We start from the raw sequence: 14815 nt of genomic DNA on the forward strand, positions 1-14815 counted from the left end.
TTCACCCATGACTGCGTGGCCAAGCACGCCTCCAACTCAATCATCAAGTTTGCAGACGACAACAGTAGTAGGCCTGATTACCAACAATGACGAGACAGCCTACAGGGAGGTGAGGACACTGGGAGAGTGATACCAGGAAAATAACCTCTCACTCAACGTCAACAAAACAAAGGAGCTGATTGTGGTTTTCAGGAAACAGCACGCCCCTATCTACATCGAAGGGACAGCAGTGGAGAAGGTGGAAAGCTTCAAGTTCCTCTGTGTAAACATCACTGACAATCTGAAATGGTCCACCCACACAGACAGTGTGGTGAAGGCGGCGCGACAGCGCCTCTTCAATCTCAAGAGGCTGAAGAAATTTGGCTTGGCCTCTAAAACTCTCAAACTTTTACAGATGCACAATCGAGAGCATCCTGTCGGGCTGTATCACCACCTGGTACGGCAACTGCACCGCCCTCAACCGCAGGGCTCTCCAGAGGGTGGTGCGTTCTGCACAACGCATCACCGGGGGAAAACTACCTGCCGTCCAGGACACCTACAGCACCTGATGTCACAGGAAGGCCAAAAAGATCATCAAGGACAGCAACCACCCGAGCCACTGCCTGTTCACCCCTCTATCATCCAGAAGGCGAGGTCAGTACAGGTGCATCAAAGCACCTGTACAAAAAACAGCTTCTATCTTAAGGCCATCACTGTCAAATAGCCATCACTAGCCGGCTTCCACCCAGTTATGCAACCCGGCACCTTAGAGGCTGCTGCCCAATATACAGACTTGGAATCACTGGCCACTTTAATGTTTACATACTGCTTTACTCATGTCATATGTATATACTGTATTCTATTCATTGCCACTCCGACATTGCGCAAACTAATATTTATATATTTCTTAATTGCATTCTTTTACTTTTAGATGTATTGTTGTGAATTGTTTTTAGATACTACTGCACTGTTATAGCTAGGAACACAAGCATTTCACTACACCCGCAATAACATCTGCTAAACATGTGTACATGACCAATAAAATGTGATTTGTTGAAATATTTTATACTAATATAAAATGCTCAAACAGATTTTGTTTAACAAATATATATTTTTTAAAGATACGGGTCTAAATTATTGGCACCCCTGTTTTGAATACTCTAGCACCCTCCCCTTGCGAGGATAACGACAGCATTTTTATGAGATTGGAGAACATGTTGGGAGGGATCTTGGACCATTCCTCTATACAGAATCCTTGATATCCTTCTGCTCTTATGAATATCAATGAAAAGCATTCGATACACCACTACTGATGAAAATAGGATCATGCGTAGATAATTGGGAATAGACAAACGATTGCATTTTGTTTAGACTGGTTTGATAGCTACCCTACCATTGGTATTGAAACAGCAATATGAGAAATTGGCCAGTCGAGGAGTACCCATATTAAAAGGAAACAGTTTCTTAGTTTCATGTTTTAAAGCCATCTTTAATTGAAAATAAAAGATAACTCCTTGGTAATTCCTTAAAAAGTAATGAAAGATGACAAAGTAGTATGTTACAATGATTAAAAAAAACAAGCACTGTTCTATTTTCTAAAAACAGTCAACTCTCATCTACAAACATAGAAAATCAATACTTGTGTGACTACAAAATGTTTCATGTCACAAAGTAATAGTTCTGTAAAAGTTGACAAAGATGAATACATTCTCTTATTTTCTAAACAACATCCAGATCAATATTTAAATGTGTAGTATCACTGGGGACCCTGTTTTAAGAGAAGTGTAGTGAAATCCTGCTTGCCCATTCTCTTCTGCCCAGGCTGAACTCACAGAGACAGTCCTTGTGTCGCCACATTCAAGTAGTAGGATTTAATTGTATATGAAGTTGAACCTGCAATACAAATAATGGTTGCATTGTGAATAGAACAACTAATCTATAATGCACATCTGTCCATCTTTAAAATGCCAGTTGTACTCTGATTTGAGTCTTATCAAGTAAGGCATTTCATATTATGGTGAAAATACAGCAGTATGGTGAATACCTTACCTACTCAGCAGTTGTGGGAGACTGGATATGATTGGCCCGTAGCCTGGGGCATTGTCATACAGCTCAAACAGAGGGGCAGCCACCAGCTTATAGTTCTTGGGCACTGCAAACAGTGCTGGGAGACAGACAACCGGTCAATATCCACATCCACTCAGACACACCAACATAATAACTACACATCAAAATATGTTAACCTTCTTAAAGCTCTTATATACAGGTGATAACCACAGCAATCAACATCCATCAATTGATATGAACTAAGTCACATTTAAACATTACAGGCTGGTCAACTTACCTTTTTCCTGCAACTGAACCAAGAAGAGCTTCTTGTGCTCTTTGGGTTTGGTAATGTGTGCTGGGATGTAGGGGTACTGCAGATAAAACAGAAAAACCTAACTTAATGGATTTTCATTACATGGATTTTGAAGTCCAGTGCCTTCGGAAAGTATTCAAACCCCTTAACTTTTTCCACATTTTGTTAGGTTACAGCCTTATTCAAAACTTTATTAAAATCCCCCCCCAGCTATTTTCAGGTCTCTCCAGAGATGTTCAATCAGGTTCAAATCCGGGGCTCTGGCTGGACCACTCAAGGACATTCAGAGACTTGTCCAGAAGCCACTCCTGTGTTGTCTTGGCTGTGTGCTTAGGGTCGTTGTCATGTTGGAAGGTGAAAGGTCCTGAGCGCTCTGGAGCAGGCTCTCTTTAAGTCTTTATTGAAGACTCATCTCTTCAGAGGTCCTATGATTGAGTGTAGTCTGGCCCAGGAGTCTGAAGGTGAACGGAAAGGCACTGGAGCAACGAACCGCCCTTGCTGTCTCTGCCTGGCCAGTTGCCCTCTCTCCACTGGGATTCTCTGCCTCTAACCCTATTACAGGGGCTGAGTCACTGGCTTACTGGTGCTCTTCCATGCCATCCCTAGGAGGGGTGCGTCACTTGAGTGGGTTGAGTCACTGACGTGATCTTCCTGTCTGGGTTGGCGCCCCCCCCTTGGGTTGTGCCGTGGGGGAGATCTTTGTGGGCTATACTCGGCCTTGTCTCAGGATGGTAAGTTGGTGGTTGAAGAGATCCCTCTAGTGGTGTGGGGGCTGTGCTTTGGCAAAGTGGGTGGGCTTATATCCTGCCTGTTTGGCCCTGTCCGGGGGTATCGTCGGATGGGGCCACAGTGTCTCCCGACCCCTCCTGTCTCAGCCTCCAGTATTTATGCTGCAGTAGATTATGTGTCGGGGGGCTAGGGTCAGTCTTATATCTGGAGTATTTCTCCTGTCTTATCCGGTGTCCTGTGTGAATTGAAGTATGCTTTGTCTAATTCTCCCACTTTCTTTCTCTCTCTTGCCTCAGGACTACCTGGCCTGATGACTCCTTGCTGTCCCCAGTCCACCTGGTCGTGCTGCTGCTCCAGCTTCAACTGTTCTGTCTGCGGCTATGGAACCCTGACCTGTTCACCGGACGTGCTACCTGTCCCAGACCTGCTGTTTTCACCTCTCTAGAGACAGCAGAGCGGTAGAGATACTCTGAATGATCGGCTATGAAAAGCCAACTGACCTGTTGTACCCTCGACAACCACTGTGATTATTATTTGACCCTCCTGGTCATCTATGAACATTTGAACATCTTGGCCATGTTCTGTTATAATCTCCACCCGGCACAGCCAGAAGAGGACATGCCACCCCTCATAGCCAAGCTCCTCTCTAGGTTTCTTCCTAGGTTCTGGCCTTTCTAGGGAGTTTTTCCTAGCCACCGTGCTTCTACACCTGCATTACTTGCTGTTTGGGGTTTTAGGCTGGGTTTCTGTACAGCACTTTGAGATATCAGTTGATGTAAGAAGGGCTTTATAAATACATTTGATTTCGGCAAGGATCTCTCTGTACTTTGCTCTGTTCATCTTTGCCTCGATCCTGACTAGTCTCCCAGTCCTTGCCGCTGAAAAACACCCCCACAGCTTCACGGTAGGGATGGTGCCAGGTTCTCTCCAGACATGACACTCGGTATTCAGGCCAAAGAGTTGAATCTTGGTTTCATCAGCCCAGAGAATCTTGTTTCCATGGTCTGAAAGTCTTTAGGTGCCTTTTGGCAAACTCCAAGCAGGCTGTCATGTGCCTTTTACTGTGGAGTGGCTTCTGTCTGGCCACTCTACCATAAAAGCCTGATTGGGGGAGTGCTGCAGATGGTTGTCCTTCTGGAAGGTTCTCCCACCTCCACAGAGGAACTCCAAACCTCTGTCAGAGTGACCATCGGGTTCTTGGTCACCTCCCTGACCAAGGCCCTTCTACCCCGATTGCTCAGTTTGGCCGGGCAGCCAGCTCTAGTAAGAGTCTTGGTGCTTCCAAACTTCTTCCATTTATATCATGTCCAATCAATTGAATGTACCACTGGTGGACTCCAATCAAGTTGTAGAAACATTTCAAGGATGATCAATGGAAACAGGATGCACCGGAGCTCAATTTCAAGTCTCATAGCAAAGGGTCTGAATACTTATGTAAATATGTATTTTTGTAATATTTTTATTTTATTTGCTAGGATTTTTATTTTTCTCAATACATTTTAGAATAAGGCTGTAATGTAGCAAAATGTGGGAAAAGTAAAGGGATCTGAATACTTTCCGAAGGCACTGTATTCAAATTCAAAAGGCCAGCATAAGTGTGAAAGCCAATGGAAACCAAGAGACCTGGGACATGTCAGGTGACTCCTCTGACAACTATAGTATGAACCATGGGTTTGTTAAGGCGTCCCTGCATACTTCCCATCCAAAACAGTTTGTGCATATATTATGACAACATTTTGTGACATTTTTGTTTGAGTTGGCCTTCAGCAAGGTTTTTTTGGGCTGTTGGTGTACACATTTTTGGGGGGTAAGCCGAAGTCGGTAGCCCCTTTGTCGGTGATTGGGTCAACAGTAGGGATTCTTCAATTAAGTGTTTGTTGTTATTCAACAAGAGACTAATCATTTTCATGCACATTTTTCCACTTGAGAAATACGGCACCAAACATCTTAGATGTAAAATTGTACAACTAAGATATCCTCAGCCAAAACGTCAAAGTTAATAACACATTTCTTGAGTTAACTTATATTAATTCTTTCTATTTTGAGGTATACTGGCTACGGCGTCTCAAGATGGACAAAGTACCATTGCCGCTTTTTTCTAGTTTTTCAACTGAAGGTCTTAAGGGAGCATGCGAGTACACTCGTTTGGTCCGCCTAGCCAGCCGAACCAAAGCATGCTGAGGCCTTTCGCGTAACAGGACAGGAAAGATAACTCCTTGGTAACCCACCTGTGGGGGCTCAAAGTTGGGTCTCCACCAGTTTCCAATAGAGTCATCGATCACCCAGTCCTGCTTCACTCCATCCTGACGCCCCAGGATCTGGACACGGATGTGGGAAAAACACATATGTTAAACTAATATCAAAACTAAAATCAAGTTTCAGTCTCTTGACAACTATGCATGCTATGTCAGCAAATAATTATCCAGTAGACAAGCAAATGGGAAATCTAGGTAGTCATGGTATGGTTAACCAGCTCAAATGAAACTGAAATAATCAGCTACTCCATCTGCCCTGGAATCCATCACTCTTGTAGTTTTACTGTGTGATGGGATTTTTTTTCTCAATTTCTGATCAATGTGTTACCATTCAATAGTGCACAAAATTTGAGACATTTTGAAAAGTACGTAGCCCTTTACCTAGAATGGTCTGCAGCGTGATGTCAAAGTGGTTCTATTGTCCATTGTTGCCAGTGATAAGCCACTTCCATCTTGTCAGAGCTGACCAATTGTTTCCAACCTCTATGCCACTCCCAGTTTTCCACCAAAGTAAATGGAATGGTTTTGATGTCACTAAGCAAACCTTTCCAGATGATCAGGTCACATTTCATGATACTAATCTGAATGAAGACCATGTAGCCTGCCTACCTCTGTCATCAATCGCTTCAGTCCTTCCACTTCGTCCTCCCCTGCATTCAATTCTCCACCAGGACTGCACACAATTAAGTTTCAAAAACACAGTTGGGGCACTTTTTGTTGACTTTAAAATTGGACTATATGCTCCTGCCAGTTACAGAGGTGTCAAGCTTTTCCTTGCAAATGCTTAGTTGCTTACACATTAGTAACTGGCACCATGCAACATTGTTGCAGAGGTGTGATGAGAACCAACTCACAGTTTGAAAAAGGTTGTCCCCAACTGCAGCAGTAGAACGTGTGGTAGCCTGTGCTCGTGTACGATCAGAACACCCTCCACTGCTCGCCTCATGCCTATTTTTTCGAACTCCTCGCGCATCCTTTGGAACCGAGCCGCCACCGAGCTATCCTTCTCGTAGAGAGGTTCCTTTGTGCCAAACGTGTAATTCGTGAGGGGATATCTGCGAGGGCCAATCCCAATAAAATGTTAGCAGCTTAGTTAGGTAAACTCTTAATGTGTTTGCATGCTATGTAACTAACTAGCTACGTAATTGTGTGTATTGTACAATAATTAGGCTTTACTCCACAAGTAGGGAATGTTTTTTGTGTTTGCAAGCATGCAAGAGCACTGCGTGTCGTAACTAGCTAGGTGGGCCTGTTTGTTTAGCCTACTACATCACATATTCAGAAACACTATAGCTAACGAGTTAAAAACCCAACCCCCCGAAAATGAAATGCCGCTATCTAGTTAGACAGTTAAATAACAATTGCACTTCATAGCTAGCGACGTACAAGTTGATGGTTCTCTCCAGCGTGAGAGGTTTGGAAGGCGGGCTGATGTATTTGTTTTCGAACTGGTTCAGTCCACGGCGTGGCCAACCGGTTGAAGGTCGGTTGGGAGGTACAACCGACATCGTTCCACCAAATAAGCAGGATACACCTGTGTCAAAAATACGAATGAAGCGAAAACATTAGATAACTGATCCAAAAATCAGAACACTACTCTTTCCGCAAAAAAAAAAAATCTATTTCCGGTGTTCTCCCCCCTGCCAGAATCCCCTCTTCGCGTGAACACGCACGCACTCAATTCTTCATTGCTGCGACTTGCTTGAACGCGCACGCACTTCAATTCTTCATTGCCGCGACATACGTAGTAGTTAATATTTCTGATCACGTCAGGCTGTGTTTCATTTTATATGATAGTTTTGATCGCGGGGGAGGCACTAGTAATGTCTGCAGTTTTAAGTGTGGATATGTGTTTCAAGTGTATTAGTCAATAAATAAATCTCTTTGCCAAAATGTGTCATCTCTTCCATGTCTTATTCGACTAGTAGTTCTGAAATGTTTATTGCTTGCCTACATTTGACTCCCTCTATGTTTAATATACAGTCGTATGAAAAAGTTTGGGCACCCCTCTGAGGATGCATAATAATTTACTCTGTCGTCACAGAAAATGATCACAGTGGCATGCCATTCATTTTCTAATAAAAGCTGAGTACTGGGGTATTGTCCAGACAAAGATTTTTAGTGTAGCAATATTAAGTTGTATGAAATTAAATCAGATGTGAAAAATAGGCTATGCAAAAATTTGGGCACCCTTGTCATTCTGTTGATTTGAATACCTGTAACTACTTAGCACTGATTAATTGGAACACAATTGGTTTGGTGAGCTCATTAAGCCTTGAACTTCATAGACAAGTGCATCCAATCATGAGAAAAGGTATTTAAGGTGGCCAATTGCAAGTTGTTGTTCTCTTTGAGTCTCCTCTGAAGAGTGGCAACATGGGGGCCTCAAAACAACTCTCAAATTACCTGAAAACAAAGATTGTTCAACATTATGGTTTAGAGGAAGGCTACAAAAAGCTACCGCAGAGATGTAAGCTGTCAGTGTCCACTGTGAGGAACATAGTGAGGAAATGGAAGGCCACAGGCACAGTTCTTGTTAAGGCCAGAAGTGGCAGGCCAAGTAAAATATTGGAGAGGCAAAGGCGAAGGATGGTGAGAACGGTCAAAAACAGCCCACAGACCACCTCCAAAGACCTACAACCTCATCTTGCTGCAGATGGTGTCACTGTGCATCGTTCAACAATTCAGCGCACTTTGCACAAGGAGAAGCTGTATGGGAGAGTGATGCGGAAGAAGCCTTTTCTGCACACACGCCATAAACAGAGTCGCTTGAGGTATGCAAACGCACATTTGGACAAGCCAGCTTTATTTTGGAATAAGGTGCTGTGGACTGATGAAACAAAGATTGAGTTATTTGGTCATAACAGGGGACGTTATGCATGGTGGCAAAAGAACACAGCGTTCCAAGAAAAACACTTGCTACCCACAGTAAAATTTGGTGGGGGTTCCATCATGCTGTGGGGCTGTGTGGCCAGTGCCAGTACTGGGAATCTTGTTAAAGTTGAGGGTCGCATGGATTCCACTCAAAATCAGCAGATTCTTGGGAATAATGTTGAAGAATCAGTCACAAAGTTGAAGTTACACCGGGGCTGGATATTTCAACAAGACAACGACCCAAAACACTGCTCAAAATCTACCCGGGCATTTATGCAGAGGAACAAGTACAATGTTCTGGAATGGCCATCCCAGTCCCCAGACCTGAATATCATTGAGAATCTGTGGGATGATTTGAAGCGGGCTGTCCATGCTCGGCAACCATCAAACCTAACTGAACTGGAGATGTTTTGTAAGGAGGAATGGTCCAAAATACCTTCATCCAGAATCCACACACTCATTAGAGGCTATATGAAGTGTCTAAAGGCTGTTATTTTAGCAAAAGGAGGCTCTACTAAATATGAATGTGATTTTTCTATTGGGGTGCCTAAATTTATGCACCTGTCTAATTTTGTTTTGATGCATATTGCACATTTTCTGTTAATCCAATAAACCTCATTTCACTACTGAAATATTACCGTGTCCATCAGTTATTTGATAGATCAAAATGAAATTGCTGATCCAAAAACCCAATTATTTATAAATGGAAATCATGGAAATTGTCAGGGGTGCCCAAACTTTTTCATACGACTGTAACACACATACATGAATTATTAATTTCGGTTGACTATCCTGACGAGAAGTTTGTTCTATAGAAAGTATTTGACTGATGTGTGCCACAGAAAGTATTGACTAGCCACAAAATTAAGGAAATTAGGGGGGGGATTTCGGCAAGGCTATTTTCTTGCCTGTCGAACCCCCCCTTCTATTTTGGGATTGCAAGGCCTGGCACACATCTGATTAATTTTGGTAACTCATGTTGACCAGTAGTATGTGCCACAGAAAGTATTTGACTAGCCACAAAATGAAGGAAATTAGAAGGGGGGGGATTTCGGGCAAGGCTATTTTCTTGCCTGCCAAAGTTCTCCCCCCCTTCAATCTTGGGACTGCAAGGCCTGGCACACTTCATGATCATTTTTGGTGACTTATGAACCCTCTGATGTGTGCCACAGGAAGTATTAGACTCTCGTCACAAAAGGAAGTGGTTATTTCAGCAATAATAATTTTCAGAGCCCTCTACAGTTCTCTCTACCCATCCCTCAATCCCCCATCGTGCTTTTCCCTCTTATGGCTTTTCCTACATTTTTTACACTTTTTCTGTTTTAGTTTTTAAGAGTGTAAGTACAGTAGTAATAATAAAATAGCAATAAGAATAATAAATCAAAAATGTGTACTCCGGGCAAAAAAGAAAGTTCAAATATACAAGTCAACATGAGTGCATATCCATAATCGCAGTAAACTGTTATAATAATAGAAAAAAATAAGAAAAAAATAAATCAATGTATAATAATATAATAAACAAAACTATGACTGAATGTACCTCCATGAAGAATCCCCTCCCCAATAGGTCCCTTCGCCCTCAATAGGACACCCCCAGCACCTCCACCTCCACCATCCCCATCAACCTCCCCTCATCCCCCACCCCCCACCCCTCAACCACACAACACAATAATAATAATAATAATATAAATTAAAATAAAAAAATATATACCAAGATATATATACACATACACACACATGTACAGTACATATACATAAACATATTCACAGGACACTCAACTTATCTCTTATCTCTTTTCCTACATCAGATATGCAGGTGACATTTCCACCTGGATGACAGCACATAAATCAGCAAGATGGATATGCTCTTCATCCGAGGGAATGCCTGCCCATTCTCAGATGATAAATAATCCGAGATGATCACATGTCATTTACATTCCAGCCCTTGTCAGCTCCAGATTTGACTACTTAAACACACACCCTGCTGGAATCCCTGCATTCTCAGATTACCTCTGTTATTAATCTCTATATTGTAATCAATAAAGTGTTTCAAAATGCTGTACTTGTATTAACATATATGTTCAGATCATTCCTGAGAGAGAAGGGGTGTAATATCTCCAGATGGGTGTGTGGTGCCCTTCCTCACCCATGCCAACAAGATGTTACTTCTTGTGTGGTCTTTGCCTTGAAAGTAAGTATGAGTACAAGTCATGTACAGTTAACCTACTGAAAGTATACTGACTAAAAGGCAAAACAGAACTGTCAAATTATATTATAGCTGTGTTGTTGTATACTTGCGTATTAGAATCTTGAGTGTAACTTAATTTTGTTGGGGAAAACTAAAATGCCCATCACATTTTTTTCCCAGTTTGCTGAATGTGTTCTTAAGGAGGAGTCGATTGTCTTTTGAAATACGGACAAAGATGTTAACATCATGAGAGAAGAAATATCAGTCACTCTCCTCCAAATCACTGTTATGTTCAATTTCTAATTTAATATAATTGTAGATAAATAAAAAATAAATAAAAAACATTTATATTGATCTTTCAAGGTGATCTTTGATCCAACTTCTGACTAGATGGCCACTAAAACACATGTATTTAAATAATTATGTTACAAGAAACCTATACTATTCCCTTGTTCCCTGTTTCCTATTTGCTCAGAAAAATACTTGTAAAGATGTATAGACTACTTGACATTATGTTTTGCTAGATGACCTGAGCCAACGATGTCACTTCTGTGGGGAGGTGGACAATAACACTACTGTTCAACATGAGCTACCAAAATGATTCTGAAGTGTGCCAGGCCTTGCAGTCCCAAGATAGAAGGGGGGGGGGGAGAATTTCGGCAGGCAAGAAAATGGCCTTGCCAAACGCCCCCCCCTTCTAATTTCCTTAATTTTGTGGCTAGAGTCAAATACTTTCTGTGGCACACACTACTGGTCAACATGGTCAACACACAACCAATAAACAATGAATAACGTCTTCAGGCGTTTCAATATCATGGTTTGATTTTCAACACCACAGTCTAAGTCAATCTTGACAAACAGGTGGTGGGCAGTAGCAAGTTATTGGCTTTAGTTTTCAAGATGATGTCGACAGAGGAGTTGGTTTTTACATATTGTGTGAAGGTAGGGGTTGTAGAGAATCGAAGGACCATGAATGTAATAAGAAATCTTAGGTGCTGGCTTAAGGCTGGTAGCAACCACTACAGAATGTCCGGTCAGAACATGGATGAGGCAGATGTCCAGGCTAAGGGGGTTTAATGGGAGAAGACGTCCACATTCACACACACATCTGACCACTCATGGTTCAGATAACTGAGACTCATGTCCAATGAGAACTGACATTAACTATGGTTAATTAAACATCAGTCATGCTGGGATTCATTCCACAGGAGGAAAAGTTCAGCAGGAGGGAAAACTGTGGAAGTGCTCATCACGATGGGGAAAGCACGTTTCTGACCACACAGCGTGCTGGGGTCATAGACCAACTGAAACTGAAGTCCCAGGAATCAAGGCTGCTGATAGGCTGAACGAGATGTGGTGATAAGTATTTGTCGTGACCTTAACCAATAAGACACTAACAAAAGTGGGGGTCCTCTGAATAGGAGACTAAGCTGCCCAACTAGAACTAACCATAAAGGATGGCTAGAATCAGCTGACTGAAGCTGGCCATTTTAACATTGTGTATATTTATTTCTTCTGAAGAACTTCTTCTGCTGAACTTTCTTCTTGATTAAGTGTAGTCTGGCCCAGGGGTGTGAAGGTGAACGGAAAGGCTGGAGCAACGATCCGCCCTTGCTGTCTCTGCCTGGCCGGTTTCCCCTCTTTCCACTGGGATTCTCTGCCTCTACCCCTATTACGGGGGCTGAGTCACTGGCTTACTGGTGTTCTTCCATGCCGTCCCTGGGAGGGGTGCGTCACTTGAGTGGGTTGAGTCACTGACGTGGTCTTCCTGTCTGGGTTGGCGCCCCCCCTTGGGTTGTGCCGTGGCGGAGATCTTTGTGGGCTATACTCGGCCTTGTCCCGGGATGGTATGTTGGTGGTTGGAGATATCACTCTAGTGGTGTGGAGGCTGTGCTTTGGCAAAGTGGGTGGGGTTATATCCTAACTGTTTGGCCCTGTCCGGGGGTTACATCGGATGGGGCCACAGTGTCTCCTGACCCCTCCTGTCTCAGCCTCCAGTATTTATGCTGCAGTAGTTTATGTGTCGGGGGGCTAGGGTCGGTCTGTCACATCTGGAGTATTTCTCTTGTCTTTTCCGGTGTCCTGTGTGAATTTAAATATGCTCTCTCTAATTCTTTCTTTCTTTCTTTCTTTCTTTCTTTCTCTCGGAGGACCTGAGCCCTAGGACCATACCTCAGGACTACCTGGCTTGATGACTCCTTGCTGTCCCCAGTTCACCTGGCCGTGTTGCTGCTCCAGTTCCAACTGTTCTGCCTGCAGCTATGGAACCCTGACCTGTTCACCGGACGTGCTACCTGTCCCAGACCTGCTGTCCCAGACCTGCTGGAACCCTGACCTGTTCACCGGACGTGCTACCTGTCCCAGACCTGCTGTTTTCAACTCTCTAGAGACAGCAGGAGCGGTAGAGATACTCTAAAAGATCGGCTATGAAAAAGCCAACTGACACTTACTCTTGTGTTACTGACTTGTTGCACCCTCGACAACTACTATGATTATTATTATTTGACCATGCTGGTCATTTATGAACATTTGAACATCTTGGCCATGTGCTGTTATAATCTCCACCCGGCACAGCCAGAAGAGGACTGGCCACCCCTCATAGCCTGGTTCCTCTCTAGGTTTCTTCCTAGGTTTTGGCCTTTCTAGGGAGTTTTTCCTAGCCACCGTGCTTCTACACCTGCATTGCTTGCTGTTTGGGGTTTTAGGCTGGGTTTCTGTACAGCACTTTGAGATATCAGCTGATGTAAGAAGGGCTATATAAATACATTTCCATTTGTTGGCAATGTCAATTCTTGCAAATGTTTTCTAAATACTTTTATGTTTGCTAGCTGAAGGAGGAGTTGATTTTAACACCCTCCCCCCTCAGAATTCACTGAAAATAATGTTTACGACCACAAATAACAATAACTGTAGCAACCCTTTGTTTATAAACGTAGATATTGACTTTGCCGATTCAGCATGCTTTTGTGGCACAGTTGATGCCACGCAGGGCGATGGGCCAGAAAGTTGAGTGTTTACCAACCAACACAGACGAGCTCACTCTCTCTGCCTGTTTTATTACACTACGATCAGAGCCGGCTGCAGACAATGATCAGCTTGTGGGAAATCAGATATTTTACATTTTGATGCCATATTTATAATAATATAAAATATATGCAACAAATTTTCGACCAACAGGTTTCTGTGCCAATGCACCACACAACCAATAAACAAAGCATACCGATTTCGGGGACTTCAATATCATGGTCTGTGTTTCAACATCACAATAAATAGACTATGTCAATCTCGACAAACAGAAAATACATCCCTCCCTACCTTGTAGGCTTACCCAGTATTGAAGCTTGGCTTGACAATCTCCGAATGTCATTAAACTTTTTGGTGTTTTGTAACAGATGTCTCTTTCCATTAATCAATTGGCCGCTGCACAATTTGTATTGATTGATGTATTTTATTTGTCAGTTAAAAAAATACATACAGTACCAGTCAAAAGTTTGGACACACCTCCGCATTCAAGGGTTTTTCTTTATTTTTACTCTTTTCTACATTGTAGAATAATAGTGAAGACATCACAACTAAGAAATAATACATATGGAATCATGTAGTAACCAAAAAGTGTTAAACAAATCCAAATATATTTTATATTTGAGATTCTTCAATGTAGCCACCCTTTGCCTTGATGACAGCTTTGCACACTCTTGGCATTCTCTCAACCAGCTTCACCTGAAATGCTTTTCCAACAGTCTTGAAGGAGTTCCCACATTTGCTGAGCACTTGCTGGCTGCTTTTCCTTCACTCTGTTATCCAACTCATCCCAAAGCATCTCAATTGGGTTGAGGTCGGGTGATTGTGGAGGCCAGGTCATCTGACGCAGCACTCCATCTCGCTCCTCCTTGGTCAAATAGCCCTTACACAGCCTGAAGGTATGTTGAAAAACAAATGATAGTCCCACTAAGCGCAAACCAGATGGGATGGCGTATCGCTGCAGAATGCTGTGGCAGCCATGCTGGTTAAGTGTGCCTTGAATTTTAAATAAATCACTGACAGTGTCACCAGTAAGGCACCTCCACACCAACACACCTTTTCCTCCATATTTCACGGTGAGAACCACACATGCAGAGATCATCCGTTCACCTACTCTGCGTCTCACAAAGACACGGTGGTTGGAACCAAAAATCTCTAATTTGGACTCACCAGACCAAAGGGCAGATTTCCACCGGTCTAATGTCCATTGCTCATGTTTCTTGGCCCAAGCAAGTCTCTTCTTCTCATTGGTGTCTTGTATTAGTGGTTTCTTTGCAGCAATTCGACCATGAAGGCCTGATTCACGCAGTCTCCTCTGAACAGTTGATGTTGAGATGTGTCTGTTACTTGAACTCTGTGAAGCATTTATTTGGGCTGCAATTTCCGAGGCTGGTAACTTTAATGAAG

The 14815-nt window shown here is 42.9% G+C and overlaps 1 protein-coding gene across 1 annotated transcript; it reads right to left on the bottom strand.

Annotated features, from left to right (window-relative positions):
* Positions 1 to 1447: 1447 nt before the first annotated feature.
* LOC106573732 (cleavage and polyadenylation specificity factor subunit 5) lies at positions 1448 to 7000 on the bottom strand. The gene is made up of 7 exons (XM_014149051.3): positions 6712 to 7000; positions 6180 to 6380; positions 5935 to 5998; positions 5299 to 5388; positions 2324 to 2399; positions 2029 to 2143; positions 1448 to 1872 (listed from the first exon to the last, which is right to left on the bottom strand). The coding sequence occupies exons 1-7, from the start codon at positions 6831 to 6833 to the stop codon at positions 1851 to 1853; spliced, it is 690 nt and encodes a 229-aa protein (XP_014004526.1). The 5' UTR covers positions 6834 to 7000; the 3' UTR covers positions 1448 to 1850.
* Positions 7001 to 14815: the final 7815 nt, after the last annotated feature.

Source organism: Salmo salar, chromosome 16, assembly GCF_965601325.2.
Source record: "Salmo salar chromosome 16, fSalSal1, whole genome shotgun sequence".
Taxonomy (NCBI): Eukaryota; Metazoa; Chordata; class Actinopteri; order Salmoniformes; family Salmonidae; genus Salmo; species Salmo salar.